General features: G+C 55.4%; 2 protein-coding genes across 7 annotated transcripts in view; one reads left to right on the forward strand and one right to left on the reverse strand.

The window, feature by feature from the left end:
• The window catches only part of UBASH3A (ubiquitin associated and SH3 domain containing A), a 42,598-nt gene extending 40,217 nt beyond the window's left edge, over positions 1 to 2,381 (forward strand). For both annotated transcript variants that reach the window (XM_025462059.3, XM_025462060.3), the window contains one exon: positions 1,841 to 2,381. In XM_025462059.3, coding sequence (XP_025317844.1) covers positions 1,841 to 1,978 — 138 coding nt within the window. In that variant the 3' untranslated portion in view covers positions 1,979 to 2,381. The remainder of the gene's footprint in view (positions 1 to 1,840) is intronic.
• The window catches only part of RSPH1 (radial spoke head component 1), a 39,323-nt gene that overhangs the window by 4,212 nt on the left and 11,948 nt on the right, over positions 1 to 23,163 (reverse strand). The window contains exons 7-9 of one of the 5 annotated variants that reach the window (XM_025462064.3): positions 20,756 to 20,918; positions 19,794 to 19,949; positions 2,100 to 5,135 (exon numbers count right to left, since the gene is read on the reverse strand). In XM_025462064.3, the coding sequence (XP_025317849.1) occupies positions 5,125 to 5,135; positions 19,794 to 19,949; positions 20,756 to 20,918 (330 nt within the window). In that variant the 3' untranslated portion in view covers positions 2,100 to 5,124. Of the gene's footprint in view, positions 1 to 2,099; positions 5,136 to 10,715; positions 11,054 to 13,387; positions 13,605 to 16,246; positions 16,438 to 19,793; positions 19,950 to 20,755; positions 20,919 to 23,163 lie in introns of those variants that run through there. The other 4 variants (XM_025462061.3, XM_025462063.3, XM_025462062.3 and 1 more) reach the window with 4 other exon arrangements.

Here is a 23,163-nt window from a genome sequence, read left to right on the forward strand (position 1 = left end):
GCCACCGCTTGTTTGCAGAGGGACAGACCCCAGGCCCCGCCAGCCAACACGGGCTCTGTGCCTGTGCAAAGTCCTTGGCTCTCAGAGCCCGGCCCTGCCTGCCGGTGAAAGCCCGGTGCCCCCCCTCACGTGGGGGGTGAGTCAGAGCACCCTACCTGCATGCACCTTCCCTCTTCTCGTTCAGCTTCCTCTGGCCCTGAGTGGAAGCATGAGTCCCCTCCAAAGTATCTCCAAGGTGGGGCTTCCCAAATGTGACCCAGATATTCCCAAGCCCTTTGGGGTCCTGGGCCACCAACTGAATATAGGGCTCAAGTCTCCAGGCCATGCTGGGTGACGATGGATTTTTCTGGGGGTTCTCCTGGTGGCCCCTGCACCATCTGCTCCCCAAGTGTTGCTCTCGCCCCTGCGGAGCTCACTGCCTCCCTCCGTGTGTTCCCACGCTGCACGCTCCTGATCCTGCACCCTTCCCCAGGGTCCCCTGGGGCTTCAGGTCACCTGCATGACGGCCACCCTGCATGTGCCAGTTGCTGACAGAATGGCAAATCTGGTGCTATTGCAAAACCCCATTAGTCTTTGTGGCCAGATTTCCACCCTCTCCCCCAGTCCTTGGCCTCCGCTTCTCAAGATGCCAGCCTTGAATTTCCAAATTCCCACGACTTTCTTGTCCTGACGGTTTGGTGTCCACACACCCCCACCTCCAAATAAGCTGGACTTACTGCACGTATCAGAAATCTACCAAGGGGCCCTGGGAACCACCGACCTTCAAACCAAGGGCAGGTGGAAACAGACTGTTCACAACTGTCCCTTGCCTACCACACGGTGCTGCCCCCACATGTACACACGCACACACACGTGCACACATAGACACATTCACACGTGTGCACATATACATGCATGCACATACATGCTTGCACACATACATACCCACGTGCACACATACACACATGTGCACATATATAAGTGCACACAGCCATCCATACATACATGTACGTGCATGCATACACATTACACACATGCACACACATAGACACACGTGCACACAGACATTCACACATGTGCACAGTGCATGCATGCACACCTGAGCACGTGTATGTACATACACACATGCACACATAATCGTACATGCATGTGCGTGCATACACACATACATGTATACACATGTGCACACACACACAGTCTCTCTAAGCAGGAGAGAGCGTCCTGAGTCACTACCAGCCTCCACGGACGGCCCTGCTTGCTGGAATTTCTGCAAACTTTCTCTCACCAAGGAATTTCCAGGCATCAAAAGAGAGAAGACAAAAAAAGAAAACAAAACATGCAAACTGCAAACAAAAAGCCTTAGGAAAAAAAATCTACACGAACACTTTCATTTTGCAGATGAAGAGCTTGAGGTCTGAAGTTTCATTTACTGGTTTTTTTCCGGGCTCTGAACGTAATGCCGGTACCTTTCTGTGATGCTAAATTTGAGAAAGCAAGTCAGTCCTCAGGCCTGGGCTTCTCAGCCTGGGCCCTGCTGAGCTTCCGGCAGGTGCTTCCGTGTCGGGGGGCACGGCCTTCCTGAGCGCTGCAGGCTGTTAGCGGGATCCCTGGCCTCTGTCCCTGCCAGCAGCACCCCAGTGCGACCAACAATAACGTCGGCAGGCGTTTCCCCGTCCGTGGGAGGGGGCCGCCCCAGGACGGCTGCGGGAGCCGCGGGCATGTGGCTAAGGCAGCACTGCCAGCGTGGACCCATCACGCCCGCCTCCTGGCCCAGCAGGACCTGCCGCGTGGCTTTAGAGTGACCGTAAAATCGATTGACCTGCCATGAAATATTAACAAGTGATTAAAAACTCCGTCCTAGATTCCTTCTCTGGGCATGTGCTTCTGTGAAGAAAATAAAGAGGAAGGCAAATGGGAATTGGTGAACCCTCCCGTGAAGACGCTGACCCACGGCTCGAACTCGGCGTTTAACTGGCGGAACTGGCTGGTGGGCCGCTAGGCGCCGCGTCCACGCTCCGCTCGGTGCCGCCGTGAGCGCACCAAGCTCTTGGCGGAGCCCGGGCGGTGCCGGCATCCGACGGTGTCCGACGCTCCCTCGATGTGATTTGTTGATGCACGAAATGCACTTTTAGATCCCCGGATGTTTGCCTTCGGCGGTCACCGTTGCAGCTGCCACTGGTGGACTGTCACCCTGTGAGCGCAGCCCTCGTATCCTGGGGACCTGCCGCGTGGCCCGGAGGGAAGGAGCCACCGTGACCCTCCACGGGGGACCGGATGGATGTGCCCCGTCGATGTCCTTGTTCTATTCTCATCACCTTCTGGCTCCCTCCACACGGGCCCAAGGGGGTATGGAAGTCAATAAAATGCAACAGGAAACCACCTCCCTGCTGGAAATCGGGGAACCGCTGCTCGGTGTCCGCTCCTTGGTACTAGTGTCTCATTGCGGCGGGGACAAATCACCACGGAGCAGCCATTAGGGACTGACACACAGTTTTAAAAACACGTGCACAGCTGAGTTCTGTTACAGCTCTGGGGGGGCAGGGGTCAGGAAAAGACAGGTCGGGGGCTGCCTTCCTCCCAGAGGCCCTGGCAGGTGGGGGCGTCTGGCCCCTTGCCCCTTGCCCTCCTGCCTCCTTCCGAAGCAGCAGCATCTGCAAGCACCAACCCCCTTCGCTTCCACCACCACGTGACCTTCTGCCTCCGACCCCGTCCCCCTTTTGTAAGGTCTCTTGGGATTACAGGAGGCCAGTCTTCCATCTCTAGATCCACAGCTGAATCCCATTGGCACGGTCCCCCCCTTTGCCCTGTAAGGGACACGATCACAGGTCTGGGATAAGGATGGATATGGCTTTGGGGCCAACTCCATCCCCCTTGCCCCACACGTTGGGCTGCTTGTACCGGGGCCCCAGTATAAGGATGTGAGACACCCCCGCGCCCTCAGTGCAGGCCTGCCCCAGCTTCTCCCTTTCCCCGTTTTGGTCCAGTGGAGAGGGAGGTGGCTTTGCAAGTGGGGGGAGCATGTCCTGCCCTGATTCACAGGAGAGACCCACCAGCACGGGGACACCTGCCTGGATACCGTCAATCCAGTGGTGCCTCTGAGTCTCGGACAGTTGGCCCAGGTGGGTGATGGGGGAGTCTCTCCCGTGGCGTCCTCCCCCGCCTGCCCCCTGCTGGTCACACCTGTCCCGACCACCAATGCGTCCCAGACAAAATCCCACCACGGCCCAGTGAACCCCCGACTGGCCTTCCTCCTCTCCCGCTGTGCTCTAGGCCTATGGCTGCATTGTCATGGTTTGGGACCGTGGTTGACCTGTGCCTGGCCGCTCACAGAGCAAGGATGGAGGCTGGCGGGAAGTGCGGGCCTTGCCCCCTGCTGTCTCCCAGGCGAGGCTGGGGGCACGGGGTCCAGGGAGCTCATGAGGAGCAGAGAGGGTGGACCCCGGAATCCAGACGGGGAAGCAGCCACGTTACAAAGAACACACAGGCCACGCAAAAGCTCTTGGCTTTGGAGTCCCACACCCTGGGAGAAAGACAGAGTGTCCGTCCCTTATTTCACTTCACTCGTGATGTCATGTTTCTGGCTCTGAATGTAAAGGAGTCTGCAGGTGACACAGAACGAGAGCAGGGGACAGCCCACTCACAGGCTCCCACATCTGGTCCCCATCACGTCACAGGCTTAGGGAAATAACCCTGCCTGCCTCCCAGCAGGTGCTGCCAGGAAGCAAACGGGCCCTGGGGCTGGGGAGGGCAGCCCCTCCCACGGAGGCCGCACCTGCCTCCGAGCACCTGGACAGCTGCCCCTTTTCTGCAGCAGGTGCAAGGTGGGGAGCAAGGCTCCCATGTTCTCCCCAACATCACTAATCAGGACGATGAATAAAAACTTCACTTTTTCAAGCAAGTGGAGTTTAGATAGTGGCCCCTTCGTGGGGGGTGGTCCCCGGGTGCCTGGTTCACCCCGTAGGGGGGTGAGGCTGCAGAGGTCACATGCCCCCCCGGGGAATGAAGGGGGGCCCACCCTCCTTGCTGGGCTGCTGATGGGGTCTTGCAAGAGACGACGAGATGGGTTCGAATCTCAGATGCCAAGGTCAGGAGAGCAAGAAGCTCCATTTTCTTTATATTCTGTGATTCTGGGTCTGACCAGCCCCTCCATTCTGACGCAAGGGAGGGAAAGCCCGGTCCTGTCCCTTTTAGCTCCCAGGATGGGCCTCCCTGTAAGGAGGGGGCCCTGCGATCAGAGCATCAGAGCCGCGTTGGGGAAAGGGAGGGTTGGGGTTCATCTCTGGTTGGTGCAAGTTTTCAATTTTTCCAGCAAGTGAGAAGCCCAGAAACAAAGGTCGGCGGCTCCGGGCGTGCAGGGCCCAAGACTGGTGAGGCTGCCCTGCCCCCTGCTGACGGGCCTGCACACGCCCGGGCCGCCCGGCCGCGCAGCATCTCTGCTTCCCTCCCCTGGGGCTGAAAACCAGGCCTGGAAAGGACCTGTCCTCGGTTGGCACCTGCTTGCCTCCCCTCATTTGTGTCCCCGAGCCTGTGGCGCAGGGAGGGAGGCCTCTCCCGGACTCCCCACCTGCTCTTTCAGAAGATGGAAGGGATGGGGGATGCCCTTGGGGCCAGGCAGCCAAGGATTCGGGAGCCTGAGCCCGGGCTGATGGGGAATCTGGAGCCTCCAGGGGACACGTCTGTGGTCGCAGGTCTGGGGCCACCATCGCCTGGAAACACCCTCTCTCTGTGCTGAGAAACAACCATCGTAATTTCCCACTGAAGCAAGTATTATTTTAGAACCAAATTTGAGATTTGGGGTTTTTTCTGGGGGGGGGGGTCTGGTCCACGTTGGTGACTTTTATGGGTTAAATTGTGTGTCCCCAGAATCCCTAAGTTGAAGTCCACACCCCCAGCTCCTCAGAATGTAGCCTTATTTGGAGGCTGGGTCTCTTAAGAGGTGAGTAAGGGGAAGCGGGGTGGCCAGACGCAATCTGACCGGTGTCCCTATGAGAAGAGATCAGGACACACGCATGGGACAACCAGTGAGGACATGGGGAAGACGGCGTCACATGCCCGGGAGAGAGGCCTCGGGAGAAGCCCACGCCTGGGTCTCGGACCTCCAGCCTCCGGACTGTGAGATGACGCAGTTCCTGTCGTGCTCCTTCGTCACAGCAGCCCTAGGACAACACAGTGCATTAAACACGTTGGCATAAACACCACAAAATACAAGCCTCTGAACAGCTGGCTGGGCACCGGCCACATCGTGCAGCTCGGCGTAAGGTGTGCGGCAACGGCTCCATCACCCAACAGGTTAAATACCCACCTCCACGCGCTTCCTCTCCTGACCTTTTCTTGTTTTCCTTCCTTTTTGGACTTATTTTTAAGCATTAAACATAAAAGTCTGACCTCCCGTGGGCGAGTTAGGTCGGTGTGAGGAGTAAAGGCAGGAACGCGGGCCCCCCAGGCGCCCTCCTGCTCCCGGCGTTGGGGAGGAGCCTTACTGCTGGGCTCTGTGGGCTCCTCTGCCCCCCGCCACTGGGTGTTCTGGGAGCCTCAGGGGCTCGCAGGTGCTCAGGGGTCACACAGCCCCCAAGCTTCCTCATGGAGAGAGCCCACTGCCTTTCTCAGTACCTCGAGTATGGAGGCTTTGCCAACCTGCCCATTGGGAGCAAGACCAGGTACCCACCTGGGGTCACCACCCAGTGTTCCCAGAGCTGCTGTCTCCTCTGCAGAGCCAAGCTGGGCGGAGCGGGGGCAGGGGTTCTTCTCCACCCTGAGCCACTCTGTCACCTGGTTTCAGGGGCTCACAAAACCCTACAGACAGCCCTAGCTGGCACCTCCATCCTACAGGCCCCCAGCTCAGTCCAAGGAGCCACGGAGGGTAGAGGTGGGGAGCACAGAGAGCAGAGCCCCCTCCCTGCAGCTTAGACACTGACAGCAAGCCATCAGTACCCGCAGATGCCAGGATCACAGACCTGGAGCCCCAAGAAAATCAACCGAAATCCTAGGACCACAAGAAGAGCATCCAGTAAGCGCCTGAGCTCCAAGATGAAGCTCAGACGTCGATGGGTTTCATGTACACCAGCATCATCAGGAGACATGGTGACAGATGACATCCCATGTACACGGCAGCGACATCAGGACATGAAATGCCCAGGACGTTTGAATGGAAGACGCCTGAGAACAGAAACGTGCCATCGTGGGGCACAGAGGAGACCGGTCTGGTTGGACAAGCACAGTAAGGGGGACACGGCCCCACATTAATCCACAAAATGCTCACCGAGGCCTCCTGGGTGCCCATGACTCGTTGCACAGCTGTGTGTCCCGGGGTTCAAGACCTCAGCACTGCGGACGTCTGGGGACAGTAATTCTGTGCTGCGGGGGGAGGGGGGTGCCCTGTGGGGTGTTCAGCAGCACCCCTGGCCTTGACCCAGGAAGATGCCCCTTTGACAGTTAACACTAATAACCAGAAATGTCTCCAGATCTTGCCAAACACGCCCTGGGGAGCAAAATCGTGCCCATCGAAAACCCCTGACGAGTTCCCTGGGCCCTGGTCCCAGCCCTTGGGCGCACGTGACAGCACAGGGGTGCGGGGGGAGCTGGCCTAACTCCTTCACAGCCTTGCGGAGTGTGCACGCTGTATGTCGATCTTGAGGGCGTGATGCTCCGAAGGGCACGGCTCTGTGAAATGAGGACACGGGACATCCAGGCACACGAACCCGGCCTTCGGAAGCTGCCGGTGCAGACGCGAGCCTGGGTGGGGACGCGTGGGGGGCCGGGGCGCCAAGCCCAGCAAGAGTCTGCGGGGCCTGCCGTTCTGCGGCATCCGATGACAGACGAGCCTTGTTGGTGGCATTTTTGTCCGTGTGACCAACCCCACCCCACCCCCGCAACACACACACACCTCCCAGCTTCTAGATCTGGAAAGTGTGCCTCCAACATCAGAAGGCTGCAGAGTCCTCGGGCCGGGGCCGGGGCCTGATCCCAGCACAGCTGAACACTACGCAGAGGCGTCCCCGTCCTGCGCCTCCCACGCGTCCCACGGGCCCACACATGGTGCACGCACGCGGGTGGGTGGACTCCCGACAAGTAGTTTCCATTAACAAAGGAGACATTCATCGGTCAACGTATATGAACACCGACGAGAGAAGTGTTCGAAGGAGCTGCGTCGGGCCTCGGGAGCCCCGAGTGTGGCCCCATTCTTTCTCTTGCCCGCCGTGACCTTAGGCAGGACGTCTGCGGGCCTGGCGACAGCCGAGGAAGGGTTGTGGCCCAAGCAGCGAGCAGTGAGCGTGTTTGTGGGGTGTGCTGCTTTCCAGGGCTGATTCTCCGCCGCCGACGTTTCAACAACTGATTCCCAAAATGCTTGGAAATGTGGAAATCAGCCTTGGTGAGCTGCTAGCAGAGCCCACGGCTGCCAGCAGGCACGGGCGTTGTTCCTTGGGGAGGAGACGCCGGGGCGGGCCGGTCCGGGACCCCCACAGCGGGCACTGCAGGCTCTGCTCGCCTCCTGCCAAGGAAACCACAGTCTCCCCGGCGAAGAGGGGGGAAGAAGGAGCGAGATGTGAGCCCCGGGCAGGGTCAGGAGAGGAGCGACGGGGGACACTGGAGCCAGGAGGAAGCAGAGCTGGGGCGGGGGTGCGGGTCACAGGGGAAAGGCTGGGGTCTGGACAGACGGTTCGATCCTGGGGTCCCTCCAAGCTCCCTGCCCGGCCCGCGCCTCTGGCGCCTGGACCATGCCTGGGAGGGACCCCCCCCGATCGTCTCCCCAGCTTCTCTGTTCAACGGGACGCCTCTGCCTCTACTAGCCCCCTTGGCTCTGCCACATCAGGAAACCCCACGAACCCAGCACGCTGGACGCTGGGAGCAAATTTGCAGGCGGGCGTCCGGCTGAATTATGAGAGACTTGGGGGATTTTACAGACGCTCCATCGCACGTGTAACCGGGACCCAGCTGTGTCAAAAGGTGTTCGCAAGTTGCTGCAGAACATTTCAGCCCAGTTTGCTTCCAAGCAAATGCCACTTCCAGCTGTTGAGAACCATTTGCTCCTAAAACTTAAGCTCCCCAGAATAAGCTAAGAATCACACACACACACACACACACACACACACACACACACACCATCTTCATAGCGAAGGCTGCAAACAAAGAAGCTCTCTAAGAAGACATTCGGAAAATGAACGATCTCCAAGTACCCGGTTTCTCCTTCTCTCCCCAAAAGTGTGTTTCTTCGCCTGAACTCATTGATCTTTCACGGTGTGCCATCCTTAGGGAGGTGAAAACTCCCTCAGTGCAATAAACCAAAGTAGTTTCCAAAGAAGCTACCGCACAAAACCAACCTAAACCCCAAAGGAGAAATGCCCGTGAGCCGGCCAGCTGCCGGGGGCCCCCCCCACCCCAAAAGCCTCCCAGAAGGGCAGCGCAGTCCAGGTTAGTGACGGATTTTGGAACATGTGCATCTTATTTGCCCTCAGGGGTTCAGGGGTCCTTGGACCGCTTTGCTGTCCTTTTTTTTTTTTTTTTTTTTTTTTTTTTTATTTATGATAGTCACACACACAGAGAGAGAGAGAGAAAGAGGCAGAGAGAGAAGCAGGCTCCATGCACCGGGAGCCCGACATGGGATTCGATCCAGGGTCTCCAGGATCACGCCCTGGGCCAAAGGCAGGCGCCAAACCGCTGCGCCACCCAGGGATCCCCTTTGCTGTCCTTGATCTGGGCACGGCGAGCAAGGCCTGAGCGTGTGCCCTGGTTCAGCAGCAGGGGCCCCCAGAGCACCTTACCCGGGGAACTATAACCAGCCCTGGGGAAAGGTGAGGAAACCCCCAAATAAGTCATTCACTATCTTGCTTCTCAAACACTCGTGCTCCGTTGGGCATCAGCTGGGAGCTTGTTAGGAATGCAGAGGCCCAGGCCTCTCACCGGCCCGCTGGACCAGAGGCTGCATTCTAGCACCGTGAGCTCTGAGCCCAAGCTCTTGCTACCCCAATCCAGATGTGGGGAAAAACCACATCATTCCCCCACAGGCGATGTGGGGGGCGCGCCTCTGCCCACGGCGGCCTGCTCCGCTCTCACAGGACTGGGCCGGGGTGGGCCAAGGTCCCAGCGGCGGGCGTCCAGGCTGCGACTCCCAGGGGTGCCCTGGCAAGTGGGGCTGCCTGGGTGCATCCCAAGCAAACTGCTTACCTCCCTTCAGTTTGTTACTCAGTAAAATCCCAACTACGGGGTAGCTAGGGGCGTGGATACGGTTTCACCTGGTGGTCATTCCGTCCTCCCGACGGCCGGGGAAGAGGACCGCTGGACGGACTGTGCATCCAGCGACAGGGCTCAGGCAGTGGAGAGGTGCCCCAAGGGTGCACGCACGGCGCGGCTCGGGCTGGGCCTGAGCGATGCAGCGGGCACAGGGTGGGCTCACGAACCTGGCAGCCGCCCCCCAGACTCTACCTCCCAGAAACGTTCCTTTAGCTGTAGTTGTGGAGCGTCTACACTGTGCCAGGCTCTGTGCCAAGGGCTACATATGCTGTGGCCGAGCTGGATGCCTTCCAGTCGCCTCTCTGCCCTCAGGCTGACCCGTCTGGACACATCAGCCAGGCTCCCACCCCTCTGGGCTGATGGGGAGCACAGGGCGGATGGCGTGGAGGAGGAGGGCAGTGGGATCCATTTCCACAGCTCGCTCCCTTGTGAGGTTTCCCTCATCTTTGTAAATAGTTCCTTCCAAACTGTCCTCACCTGGGTGTGCTCCTTCCTGCTGCGACCTTGTCATCCGGACAAGAGAGGCTCAAGAAACAGTCCCTCCCATTATCAGATCCTGGATTACTCACACGTGCAACGGGTACGTGGTCATCTCCTTGCTGCTTGGGGGAGGGTGTAGGTCCCCCACAGCGTGCGTAGCACCCCTCTTGCTCACAGTGGCACTGGTGGTGGCAAGGGATGGGGGCACCCCTGTCTGTGGCTCTGTTACCATAGCAACTAGTAATAACCCAGACTGTGTGGCCACCGGGCCTCTTGGGGCCATGGAGGCACACACCCAGGGAGAGAGAAACCCAAAACCGTGGACACAGAAACAAGACCAAGCGTGGGGAGTCAGCGGTGCTCCTCCACTGGTCACCCGGCAGAGGAGCTGAGGACCAAGCATGGGTCTGATTGATTTTAAAGGAGGCAGAGCCGAAGGCCAATGGGGTGCTCCATCCCATCAGAGCACTTCCAGGGGAGGGTACTGGAGGAAGAGAGTGAAAGGTGTGGACACGCAGTGGAGACATTTGAGCAGAAATGGAGAAGAAGCTGAAGATTTGGAAAAGCAAATTCCCCTGAAGCCCCACTGTCTGCAAAGGGGCATCCCCTCCCCTCTCCCCTCTCTCTTCCCTTCCTCTCCTCTCCCTCCTCCCTCTCTCCTCTGCTTCCCTCCACTGCCCTCCCCCAAAAGCCTTCCCACACCTGCTCCTGGGGAGGCTGCCTCAGATCTGGTGCCAGTTCTCAGGACACCCACCAGCAGAAACCCGGGAGCAAGTGCCAGACCAGATGGGATGGAAGGAGCTGAGATTCGCTGAAGTGTCTGACACAGGTGCCTTGGCCTGGATTCCCATGTTGGGATTTACAGACCTGAAGGTGCAGGTAATAAGTTACCAGGTTGACTACCTGAGGCCTGAACAAAGACTGTATAGAGTCAATGAGGTCAAGCTCTTTGAGGCGCTGGCCTGCCGTTTGGGACAGAAGTCAAAGGCTCGGGGACACAGAAGTATGGAAATGGATCCGTTCTTTGGGAGCGACTCATAGCTTCACCCCTGCGGGGGCCCAGAGGACAAGAAGATTGCAGGGGAGTCCTTACAGAGCCCTGGGCGGTGGTCCTCTGCAGCCTGGAGGGGATGCTGGGGGGCACAGGGCTGGCACCAAATTCTGATCTCAGCAGGAATAATGGGATCCCAGAGGGGAAGCAGTGCCCCCGCCCCACCAGCCACCAGAGACCAGGCCAGCCGAACCCCTCGAGAAGGCGCATGGAGAGCAAGGCAACAGCATCTTGACGCACTGGCACGTGTGCTGCTGGCTCCTTGCTCACAGGGTCCCCGAACACGAAGGAGATGCCTGCAAAACGCCATGTGACCTGTTGAGGTGTGAGAAGCCCTGGTCGGCCAACAAGGAACCTGACCGGTGACTCCTTCCCAGATCCCAGACCTAAGCCAGTTTCCTACACCCTGTTCACACTGTCTCATGGGGAGACACTTCACCAGGAGTTGCCCTGTGTTGGGAGTGTCATCTGTGTCCTGCTCGGATCCCAGTCTGAGGACAACTTCCATTCCCATGGGGACAGTAGTCGTTCCACAGGCCATGATAACAATAAATACATTAGGAAGCTCTCCTTACCCGAGGACAAGGGGACAAAGAAAAGCCACCCCAAGACAGTCCAGGTAAAACAGAAACCCAAATTCAAAGTACACAGTGAAAGCTTCAGCTTGATTATAGACTCTGTCTTGATAAAATAAAAATGATGAGCATAGGTCACCTTTACCTTGTACTTACCAAGAGGTAAATTATGCAAAATCATAGCTGCGCCCCGCCAAGATTTCATACCAAGCTGATTAGAGTTGCCGCCTTCCCCAGCGGTGGGCTTTCCCACCTCAGCCTGGAACTCCCTGATCGGCGCTAGTGGGCGGCCGGCATGACGAGACCCACGGCCCTCGCGCGGGAAGGTGACCTTGCCTGAAACGACTCTTCATCTTTCTCCAATAACTTCCTTGTCCCGTCCATTTCTGCCGACAGAAGCCTTCCATTCTGTACAACTCCTCGGAGCTCCCTTGCGTTTGTCAGGTGGGATGCAGCCCTGATCGTGAATCCTCCAACAAAGCCCATTAGACCTTCAAATTTGGTTGACTTTTTCTTCTTTTATCATCCTAAAATCCTTGTGATGTCGTAGGTGATAGGAGATATTTGGTGTATGACCCTGGTTCCTGGCACGAAGCTCCTAGATCTCCTGGGGGTTTCTGGGTGATAGGAGCATCTCTTGTTCTAACAAGGTGGCTCGGGATGGCTCCCGGATGGCCCAGAACTGAGACCAAACCAAATCAGCAAGCAAGAACTGGCATCTGGGCACCTGGCAGGAGAGCCCTGAGAGGCCGGATCCCTGGTTAGAAAGAAGGGTGCTTAGACAGGCTCCAGGCCATCCCTCTGGGTTGGTGAAGAGAAGAATGGGCGGGTGGAAGAGCTTGTCTGAGATGGGGCCCCAAGAGCCTCCTCACCCAGGAAGGCAATCATGCAGGGCAGGATGTAGCTGCCAGGACGGCTCCAGTGGAGGGACAGCTCTGAGGAAACCAAGGCCAAGGAGACAAAGCCATGGGGCTGGTGGAGGCCAGGGGACTGCCTCGGCCTTGGAAATCCTGGAATATGAACCATTTCCACGTTGGGGTCAAGAGGAATGTCATAATCATTTCATTTGAGACAAAGACATTTGGCGAACAGAAGTCTGCTGTCCCCAACATCACACACACACACGGCAGGCTCCGCACCTGGTGAGCTCCTTCTGGACCCAGCCCTCCTGGGGAACAGCTATGCAGTCCGCAGAAGTTACAAAACAAGGCCCTGATGCCAGTGGAGAGGGAACAAAGGGCAGCCAGCTTCTAGAAGAGAGCTGCTGGAAAAGCTGGTAAGCGGGACTTCCATTCCTGCGAACGCAGCCTGCAGCCGCACAGAGCGATCCCAGCCTCCACGGCCCCCGCCCGGCCCGAAGGGGCAGCCGCAGCCCCGGAAAATGAGCACAGAATCTAAGGAGCAGAAAAACCCAGAAAGGAAGACACTCAAATCCTATGGATACATCTGCCCGATTCGATGGACCAGACTTCGAGGTTCTGCTCATCAAGGACTCCGACCAAGAAAACCGAGGCGAGCCAGTGAATGACTGAAAACACGCCTCTGGTGGGGGACCTATTTCCAGAATAAAGATCTTTACAATCCAAAACGTAAGACAAGCCATTTAAAAACCGAACAGTATTTGAACAGACGTTTCACAAAGCATGACATGTAAACACCCCAAAAGCACGTGCATGAACGCGCAGTATCACTTGCGTTAGCTGAAAAGGGCAAGGGGGACGCGACTGACAAAACCTGAATAAAGATGTGTGGAGTGAGGGAATTCCATCAAATCATATCAGTGTGGGATTTCCCGATTTTGCTTACACGGTGATCTCGTACGAGGATGTTCCTATTTTCATAAAATATACCCTGAAACACTTGGGCGTATCTTACCCTCAAATGATTCTGCAGAACGTACCATCTACCATAGCCCACTCCCCCGTGGTTCTACCCAGTTCTGCAGCAGTTACTGCAGTTGAGAGAAAAACCCTCTGAAGCCTGAGCTTAACACCAGCTTAGATTCCTTTCTTTCTTTTTTTAAAGATTTTATTTATTTATTCATAAGAGACACAGAGAGAGACAGAGGCAGAGACCCAGGCAGAGGGAGAAGCAGGCTCCATGCAGGGAGCCCGATGCAGGACTCGATCCCAGGACCCCGGGGTCACGCCCTGAGCCAAAGGCAGACGCTCAACCACTGAGCCACCCAGGCGTCCCTTAGATTTCTTTCGAAGTCAGCATGACTGTACGTACATCTTGTTCAAACTAAAAGCCTGACTTCCGGCGCGCCGCCCACGCATCGTGCACTTGCTCTGTGAATAAGCGAAAGGAAAACCATTTTGTCCTTGAGATACCTATCGATGCTCCTGCTCCCGCATTCCTTTACGATAAAACGCGTGATTCCTGCCTGTATGCGAAACTATGAATTTTGAGAGTTTACAGGATGAAAAAAAAACAAACAAAAAAAGCACATAACCCTGTAAAAACTGTCCATTCTCATTTCTTCTGTGCAAAGAGCGTGTTTCCTAGGCAGCTGTCCTAACCTGGGCTCGAAGAAAACTCTTCTTTCTTTTAGAGATTCTAAAAGGTTTGCTCACCTTGTGTCGACACAGCCAAACACCATCCAGAAGCAGATGACGTGTCATTGGAAGGTCAAAAGTAGCCTCACCCCAGGTCACAGGATGTACCTCATTCACCTGGCTTCGCCCCGACGCACGGGCATCTTATTATCTCCCGCCGTCACAAGAAGGGTGAGCTCAGTGCAGTAAGATATTACGTGCGACAGAGACCACATTCACGCAACTTTCCTCATGCTATGTTGTTATAATTGTTCCACGTGGTTATTAGTTACTATTGCTAATCTCTTACGGTGCCTGGGTTATAAGTTAAACCTTCTTATGTGTATGTATGTATAGAACAGAGTCTAGACAGAGTTCTAGTCTTCACCAAGGGTCCTGAGATGGTACTTTTGGAACACGCCAAGGCCGTGCCTTGTCAGTTGAGTTGGGCATGGGTTTGACCGTGTGGGTTTCCAGAATATATGTATGTTCCTGGTTTGTAGTAACTTCCACATGTAACTCAGTTCTTGCCACCTGCTCTGGAAATAGCTCCCAGAAATACTCCTGCCACCCATTTTGGTGACTTGCCCAGCCTTCCGACACGTAAGTATGGTGAAGTAAGTAAGTATGGTCAGACCTCCATCTCCCTTTGTCCCGTGGGGCCAGCCCCACATCTGTGGGAGTGGAGGAACGAGGTTTGAAGTTTGAGGAGCACAGCTCCAGGCTCTATTCTGTGCATATTACTTCAATCACCAGACACATAAAGTTGGACTCTCTCCTGTCCGGAACGTGATGATGCAGCATGTACAATATTGGTGCAAATCACACACAATAGGATTTTATCAGACTGTATGTTGGTGGTGCACAATCCTGAGGCAGTTTCATGAGCCCCGAGATGTGGGATGTGAAGGTCAATGCTTTATCCCCCTCGAAGGTCAGTAATTATAATCCACACTAAAGGAACAGCTGTGATGACCTCACTAATCTCCCTATGGGAAATCTTTATTTTTTAAAGATGTTATTTATTTATTCATGGGAGACACACACACACACAGAGAAAGAGAGAGGCAGAGACACAGGCAGAGGGAGAAGCAGGCTCCACGCAGGGAGCCTGATGTGGGACTCGATCCTGGGTCTCTAGGATCATGCCCCGGGCTGAAGGCAGCTCTAAACCCCTGAGCCACCCAGGGATCCCCTCCCTATGGGAAATCTTGCAAAATTATTGTCATAGGAAGAGGCAAGAGTATGCTGACAAAAAAAAAGTACAAGTGTTAGAATATCAATATTCTAATAGTTTTCTACATGTGCTATCTGTGGATTTGCCAGCTTTTTTTTTTTTTAGTGTGAAATTTTTTTTGGAATTTCTAGTTCTAAAAGAGTGTCTTAATGCAATTTTATATTCATAATGCTCTGTGCGTTTTTGTACAGAGGCCTGGATCATAACGCATTGTTCTTAAAGGGGGCCCATGTTTGGGGACCTAATGACCAGATGCAGAGTATGGTGCTGGGCATGTCAACTACAGAGAGCATTTTGCGTGAACTGAAGACACCGCCCTCCAAGTGACTCTGGGGATGGAGGAGGATGGGTGATGTGAAGCTGGGGAGATGGGAGACGTGGGAAAGGGCTCTTCCAGAAGTGTGTGGCTTCACAGTGGTGCTGGGAGAGCCAGGAGGGACCAGACAGTGTGGGTGTGGACTAGGTGTCAGCCCCCCACCCATCGGGGGACCTGAAGGGTGTGCACCCCAGAGCAGAGCCATGCCTTGGGTAGCCCTGCCCCTCAACCATCTGCAGGGACCCCTGAAATCCACGCTAGGATGTTGAAGCCAAAGGAATGGGCAGGAGCGCCCCCTCCAATGGCAGCTGATGGTTTCTTTCCCAAGCCTAAAGTTTATTTTTTTAAGACTTCCTTTCTTCTTTCCTTCCTTCCTTCCTTCCAGAGAGAGAGAGAGAGAAAGAGAGAGAGCTGAGGAGGGAGGAGCAGAGGGATAAGCAGACTCCATACTGAGCATAGAGCCTTACGTGAGGTTTGGTTCCACGACCCTGAGATCATGACCTGAACTGAAATCAAGAGTCAGATAGTCAACCAACTGAGCCCCCGCAGGTGCCCCACCCAAAGTCTACCTACCTTGCTGTGTTCTGTGCACATTAAAAACAGAATTACTTTCTGGGTGTCTTTGTAGCTCTCTCGAGGCAGATTTGAGAGAAGCTTTAGTCAGTAGTTACTCTACCAGCACAGCCAGAAGGTCACTCCCATGAGCCACCTCCCGCAGAGTTGGGGGTACGGGGGGTACGTGACCTCTTTCTTTATCCCAGGAGAAAACAGGGCTGCACAACCACAGCCGAATAACCTGGAGACTTCCAGCTTAAGGAACCCACAGAGGCTCATCCATAAACAAAGGATGAGGAAGAAATTTATTCATATCATACACTACTTAACAACTAAAAAGAAAGAATAATAATGGATTAGCATAAACTAGCCAAATAACAGAGCGTTTTTGTGATACGATCTCCTATTATTCCCGCTTCCTTCACCTCACTCTGGCAGCTCTGATTGTTTACTTTCCTCTTCTTCAAAACTAACAATGCCTAAGGGGAGAAAAGAACCATGAGTATATTCCAGAATTTTCTCTTTTGAAATTCTGTGTGCTAACAAATCTTTTGCAATGAATAATATTATAAATACTAAGCACTTATGGGGCCAAAAAATACAACGTTAAATTTTATCTTATACAGACTTTCGTAGTTTTTCTTTGGTACCAGAGTTAGGAGTTCGTTGGGCAGTCAGGGAGTCAGGGCCAGGGTCCCCAACAAGAAAATACGGAGTCAGGACAGCTAAGATAAAACGGCACCGACATCCTATTTTGTAGCTTAGACGGGACCAGACTAGCATTCTGCTCTGCAGCCTTTGCAGAAGTGACTTCTGCAAAAGTCCTAAAATAAGACAATTAACCACAAATCACTTGTCAATATCACAGGTAAGGGGCAATTAAGACCTAAGCCCCCAAACGTAGCAAAATAATAATAATAATAATAATAATAATAATAATAATAATAATAAAACCATAAGCACATGGACATTAGCTTAGGTAGGTACGACTCAGCACACCCTGATGTTTGAGATAGCTCCTCAAAAGAGCTCATGAACACCCCTCAACTTAGGAACTCCAAGGGCAACTCTCTCGGGTCCCCTTCCCTCTCCGGGAGCTTTATACTCTTGCTCAATAAACTTTGCTTTGCTGCCCAGCACTCTTCGTCCCGTCTACCCCTTCATTCTCTGAAGTGATGTGACCAAGAACCCCGGGGCTAAGGGGTCACAAATCCTGCGACACCAGCAACAAACTTTCTCCGAAGAAGAAGCTTTCTCCAAAGAAACTGCTGAGGATATTCGCGTGAGAGTGAGCTCAGTAAGCACCTTTGCCTGCACACGCTGTCCAAATAGGACCAGCTTTACAAACGCGAGGCGTCACCGGGCGGCCCTCGCTGTCAACGAAAAGAAAGGCAGGGACTGGCTACGTTCTGATAAGACACTATCTCAAAAGTATCATGAAATTCAGAGTTATTTTTTTCTTGTGAAGCAAACTCTGTAGCTCTCACTGCTGGCGATGAAAAGAGATCAGTAGGGTGAACCTCAGACATAATATAGGAATCCTGTTAAATCTTGAGTTTTTGTGATTCTCATGCGATGTTTGCTACCCAGGCCCACTGTTTACTTAGGCCCGTTTTTCATTTAAGGCACTCTGACATGTTGGCGCCTACCTGGAAGGTGCCAGTAGCACTGTCCCTCCCCTCTGCCCACTGCCCTGCCCAGCCCCCAAGTCTCCAGACAGAGCCAAGTGTCCCCCAAGGACACAGCCCGGGAGCTAAAGGAAACGCCCCTTTGCCCGGGGCTGAATCACGAGTCCGCAGCTCAGGTGCCAGCTGGTCCTGAGGGCGTGGACTCGGCCCAGTTTCCCAGCCAGGCCCCAGGGACTCTCATCCTCAGTACTGCTCCTGCCTGTCCCCTCCTTCTGCTCCCACCCCTATGGCTTCTGGGTGCTAAGGCCTCACCTCCCGAGGGAGCCCCTGCCTCCTGCCTGCCTGGCCCCCAGGCACCCATCCCCACTGGCCCCCTTCACAGCACTCAGGGTCAAGTCCAATGCCATGGTGAGCCCTCAAAGAAAAGTCCATCAGAAAGAGGTTTATCTCCTCACTTTCTTGGCCAAGTGACCTGCCCTGCTCCCCATACCCCACCCTGTCCTCAGACTTGCACTCTCCCCTGGGGGGATTTCCCTCTGGTTGCTCCCTTCGCACCACTCCAGCCTTGCAACTCGCCTGAGGTATGTCCTCTCAGAAATACCTCTGCTGCTGCCCCAGTTGCTCCTTGCACCTTCCTATACACAGCAGTCAGCAACAGTCACACAGCAGGCACACAACAGGCACACAGCAGTCACATAGTGGTCACACAGCAGGCACATAATGCTCATACAGCAGGCACATAGTAGGCACACAGCAGGCACACTGTACTCACACAGCAGGCACACAGCAGGCACATAGTGATCACACAGCAGGCACATAGCGCTCACACAGCAGGTACACAGTGGGCACATAGTGGTCACCAGGCACACACGTAGTGAGCACACAGCAGGCACACAGTGGCCACACAGCAGGCACACAGCAGTCACATAGTAGTCACACAGCAAACACACAGCAGGCACATAGTGCTCATACAGCAGGCACATAGTGGGCACACAGCAGGAACACAGTGGGCACACAGCAGGCACACCGCAGTCAAGTCACTGATTCTCCACTCACTTCCCATCAGGCCCTTGGTGCCTCCCAATTCCCCCCAGCCAGGCAAGCACAGCTCCACCTGTCGGAAGTGCCCCGCCTCAGCCAACGCCTCCACGTATGGAGCATTCGTGTGCCATTTAAATGCTCTGCAGATGCAGGCATCCTCCATCCTCACGGATCTCAGGGCACATGATACAGAAGCAGGATGCAGGGAGTATGAGAAAGAGGCCATCCGGGTGCTAACGGGAAAGCCTGGTGTCTGGCCCCTGCGCTCTCAGTCACAGGCCACCCAGCTCCCGGCACGAGTTTCTGCGCTGCACCACTAGGGTAGTCAGAACCACTGGCCAACAAAACCATAATTCTATGTGCACCTAAAGCATTTAGTTTGTAACCTGTTTTATAGGAGTTAATTATTTCAGATATTATCTTCAAAACAATGCTGAGTACGAACCTTCAAACAAGAGATTTGCTCTTAATTTGCAATAGAGACAAACCAAGTGGCACGGGGTCCCTGACCCAGCAACCACTGTCTGGAGCCAGCTGTTCCCAGACCACTGGTTCCCTCACCACCAAGATACCAGCCTTAAACCAGACGTAAGAAACTGGGTTTCAAGAAGAAAGCCCTCTCCGAACTTCCTTGTGGTACCCACAGCACTTGGAAGGTTTTAGAAGATTCTAGGAACCTGAAGCCCCAAGCAGACAGAAGGTCAATCCCTGGCCTGTGACCTGCAGGTGCAGAGGCTTCTAGATTAATGGTACATTCAAGCCCACTTAACAGGGGCTGATTCCCAGCACCGCTGGCCTCTAACCTCTAATCATACTCCTGTGATCTGACCATGGTAAAATCAGGTTAAAAAAAAAAAAAGGCATGTTATAAATCTCTAGTGAGACTGCAGCCTGAGGCTGTTCTTTTGGTAAAAATGGAAATAATTAGCACATGACAGGAAGAGAGAGGCCACGCGGGGCAGCAAGCTGTCCCCGCTACAGTCAAGGGGTTTGTCGGAGGGCCTGAGACAGCAACATCCCCACAGCCCCATGCAAGTCCTCAGCCAGCCCCTGAGATCTCGTCCCAGTCCCTGGGACGGTCCAAGGAGGCCGAGGACAAAGGCAGGAGAATCCAAGAGCCCTTCCCAGTGTGCACCTGCCTCCCGCCCCGGCCCTTGCGTGCTCACCCTGGTCGGTGGTGTCATATCGGTAATCGTCCCGGCCGTACTCCCGGCTGTCCTCCCTGGTGGAATCTCCGTCATCCTCCCCAGGCCTCAAGGAGTCAGTCTCCCCTTCGGAAATGTCCGCCAGAGCCTGGCCCTCCTCCATGAGCTCCCCGTCACCTGCGATGAAGCCACGGGAACTGCTATCACGTAGCCCGCAGGCCTGGGTCTCCGGCGGCTGCTTCCTCACTGCCAGCGCCCCTCCCTCCTGCTGATAGGCCTCCCTCCGGGGACCACCTTCCCTGCTTGAAGTCACCCAGTCCAGCCCAGATCTGGAGAGCTGTCCCCTGGCTCGGCGACGGGTTCAGGTGGGGCAGCTCTACTGCATAAAGTCGAAGAGCATTGCTCTCCAAAGGGAAGGAATGCCCACATGCAGAGACCGGAGAGCAGAGGCCTGACCCTGCCCTGCCTGGGGCTGTCTCCACCCCGACCTCTCCAGCTGGAGGAACCCCAATAAGTTAGCATTATTTCACTTGAGCCAGTTTGAGTTGGCTTTCAATCACTCACGATGCAAGGACTCCATGGAGCCTGGGCTACGTCTCAGGAGGCCCAGTGGGATGGGGATGGAGAGCTACCGCCACGTCTTAGGAAGGACTTGTCACCAGGCTGCTCTGAGCCCTGGCCCCAACTTACGCCCACAGCCCATCACTGACCAAGGTGAGCGGGCTTTTAGCTGCAGGGCTTCCCATGGGACCAATAAGGTTGTCCATCAACCAGTCAGTCCCACTGCCCACCCCTCCTTCCACCCCCCTCCCCGAGGCTCTGACCCCCTCCCTAGGGCCCCCCCGCAACCGACCCTGACAATATCCTGCACACAAAACAGGCCCAGAGTCTAATTCCCAGAGCCCTACCTACTAGCGGCCCACAAAGAGAAAATGCCCAGCACCCCACCTCAGAAGTGCCCCATACCCCAGAAGCGCCCATACCCTCGGCTCCTAGAACCTCTTCTGGGCCAGGTGCCTCTGCAGGTGGATGCTCCTCAGGGAGGGTCGGGGTCCACAGAGCCAGTTCCGTGATTTTGGTGGCTTTCCATTTTGGAACCAGAGTCATCATCGTCGTCTCTTCCTCCTCCTCCTCTTCTCCTCTTTCCTATTTTAAGTTTAAAAATGTCAAATTACCAACATGTGTGTCAAATTACCAACATCTCGGCGCGGGATGTTCACAGCGAGGGGACATTCGGGCACTGTGACAGCCCAGTTGTCAGCTGTCCCTGGTGTGATCTGGGCTTGAAGGTGTGTCTTTGAGCACCAAGAGGAGGCGCGGACGGGCATCGCCGCGCGGCACCCACGCGCTCCCGCTCATGCCGTGAACGGCATCCAGGCTTGACATCCCCAGCCTTCTGGAGCCATTAAGCAGTGACCAAGGCTGCGTGTGGCTTTCAGTTGCTCAGTCATGTTTTCCAGGTCTGAAGAAAGGGCTGAAAACATCCTAGGATGGCCATGTAGCTTAGAAGGGCCTGAAAACTAACGCCCTAGAATCAACGATTATGGGGGGAAGACGAGATCCCACAAAAGCAGAGTGAGAGTCGATCACCTCTAACTGGGGGATCTTTCGTAAGAGTCTAACTTCGGCAACAGCCAGCAGCCGGCACGTGCCCATTTGGCCCAGCGTAGGGGCCTAATCCCCAATCTCATAACTGTCCCCAAATTCCAAAGATCTGAACATCAATCCCACAAATAAGGAAGATGTCACTGTCACGTCGAGGATCATATGTCCGACAGTGACAGAGACCCACCTATTACTTCCACTGAGTCACTTAGAAATAGATGACTCGGTTTCAAAGTTTCTGAGCTCCGTCCCCCACGAGGGGACACCAGTGCCCTAGGACCGCAGCAGAGCCCCCGGGGGACTTGTGGAAACACAGGTCTGAGCTCCTGCGTCTGGATGTCGGGCGGGGGGGCTATCACTTCTAGCCAGTGCCCCGGTGCTGTGGATGCTGCAGGCCCAGGACCACACCTGGAGAACCGCCCCCCGACCACCTGCCGTCTCACTTCCTCTGTGCGTGTGACCCTCGGTATATCTGCGTAGCACGACCCCGGTTGTCCTCCCGGAAAGCACCAGTGCTCAGAACTAGGTCCTTAGGGTATGTGGTGCTTCGCAGGCTCATTCCTGAACGGGAGCAGTGCTGGGGGCTTATGGCCATATCCCCCCCGTTAGGTGTCAGGATGTTCTTTCTACTCTCTCCCCTGCATCCCGAAACACTCACTTCTAAGAACTTGGCCCAGGTCAGACTAAAACTGCCCACTACTCTGCTGTTTTAGCTCTTGTCACTTCACAAATCACAATAGCAGCTCAATCTCTAACGAGACCCTAATGGCCAGATTTGGGGGGTGGGGTGGGGGAAGTGCAATAAGTGTAGCCAGCAGGTTGCTTCAGGGCCCAGTAGGGGCGTGCCAGCCCCAGGGAGAGCCCAGCAAGGACTCCCTAGGCGCTGTCACAATCTAACAACGCAGCAGTCGACTGTGTTTGCGGTTCCCAACTATGTGTGCGGAGCCCTCCCGAGGGGGAATGCGGGGAGCAGTCACCCGAGCAGGGGAGACCCATCAAATTCCTCCAGATGCATGGCCTCTGGGAGCCCCTCTCACTCAGACTACACGTCCCGGGATCCGGGCAGAAACGATCCTGGGGGGTGGGGTGGGCCTATTTTTAGCGACAGAGTCAAGCATTTGGCCACTTCAAATTGGGTAGCTAGCTAAGAAACCGACCCTCGCCACAGTCCACGGCAGCTGGTCCGAAGGGACGGTGCAGACAAGCAGGCGGCATAAGGCCAGGGGACAGGCCACCGGGAGCCCATGGGCCATTCTGGCCATGGCAGAGGAGGAGGACCTCGGGGAATCACAGGCTGTTTCGGGGAACAGAGGGCCCCTGGCAGAGCGACCAAAGGAATGCAAGAGGACGGGGAGCAGGAAAGGAGGGGCGGAGGGCAGGCCTGGGCCTGGGGGTGTCCTGGGAGGAGGTGCCCGGGGAGGCCCGGGGGAGGCAGAGGGTGCTGAGCTATTTCACTCCATCGCCTGCAGATCGGGATCCCTTCATACTAACCGGGAAGCACCGAGCGAGTATTCACGTTGACGTCACATGCTGGAACAAAAAGGCAAAAAAACCACGCACAGCGCAAGCCGCACACCTAAAGCGCTGTTGCTGGACAAACCTGGTGGCACCACGGCCTCCGACTCCGGAGCTGGACGCCGCCCAGAGCCCTCCGACTCGGGGCCAGCTGGCTCCTCTTGGCCGAAGCTACGTGTAGGCTCCAGCAGCAACCGTGAACGATACCGTTTAGTTCTGGAAATCCAGGTCTAAACTACGGCCCGCGCGCACAGGAGGATGACGGCAGGGA

The sequence above is a fragment of the Canis lupus genome, chromosome 31 (genome assembly GCF_003254725.2).
Source record: "Canis lupus dingo isolate Sandy chromosome 31, ASM325472v2, whole genome shotgun sequence".
In the NCBI taxonomy this organism is placed as follows: domain Eukaryota; kingdom Metazoa; phylum Chordata; class Mammalia; order Carnivora; family Canidae; genus Canis; species Canis lupus.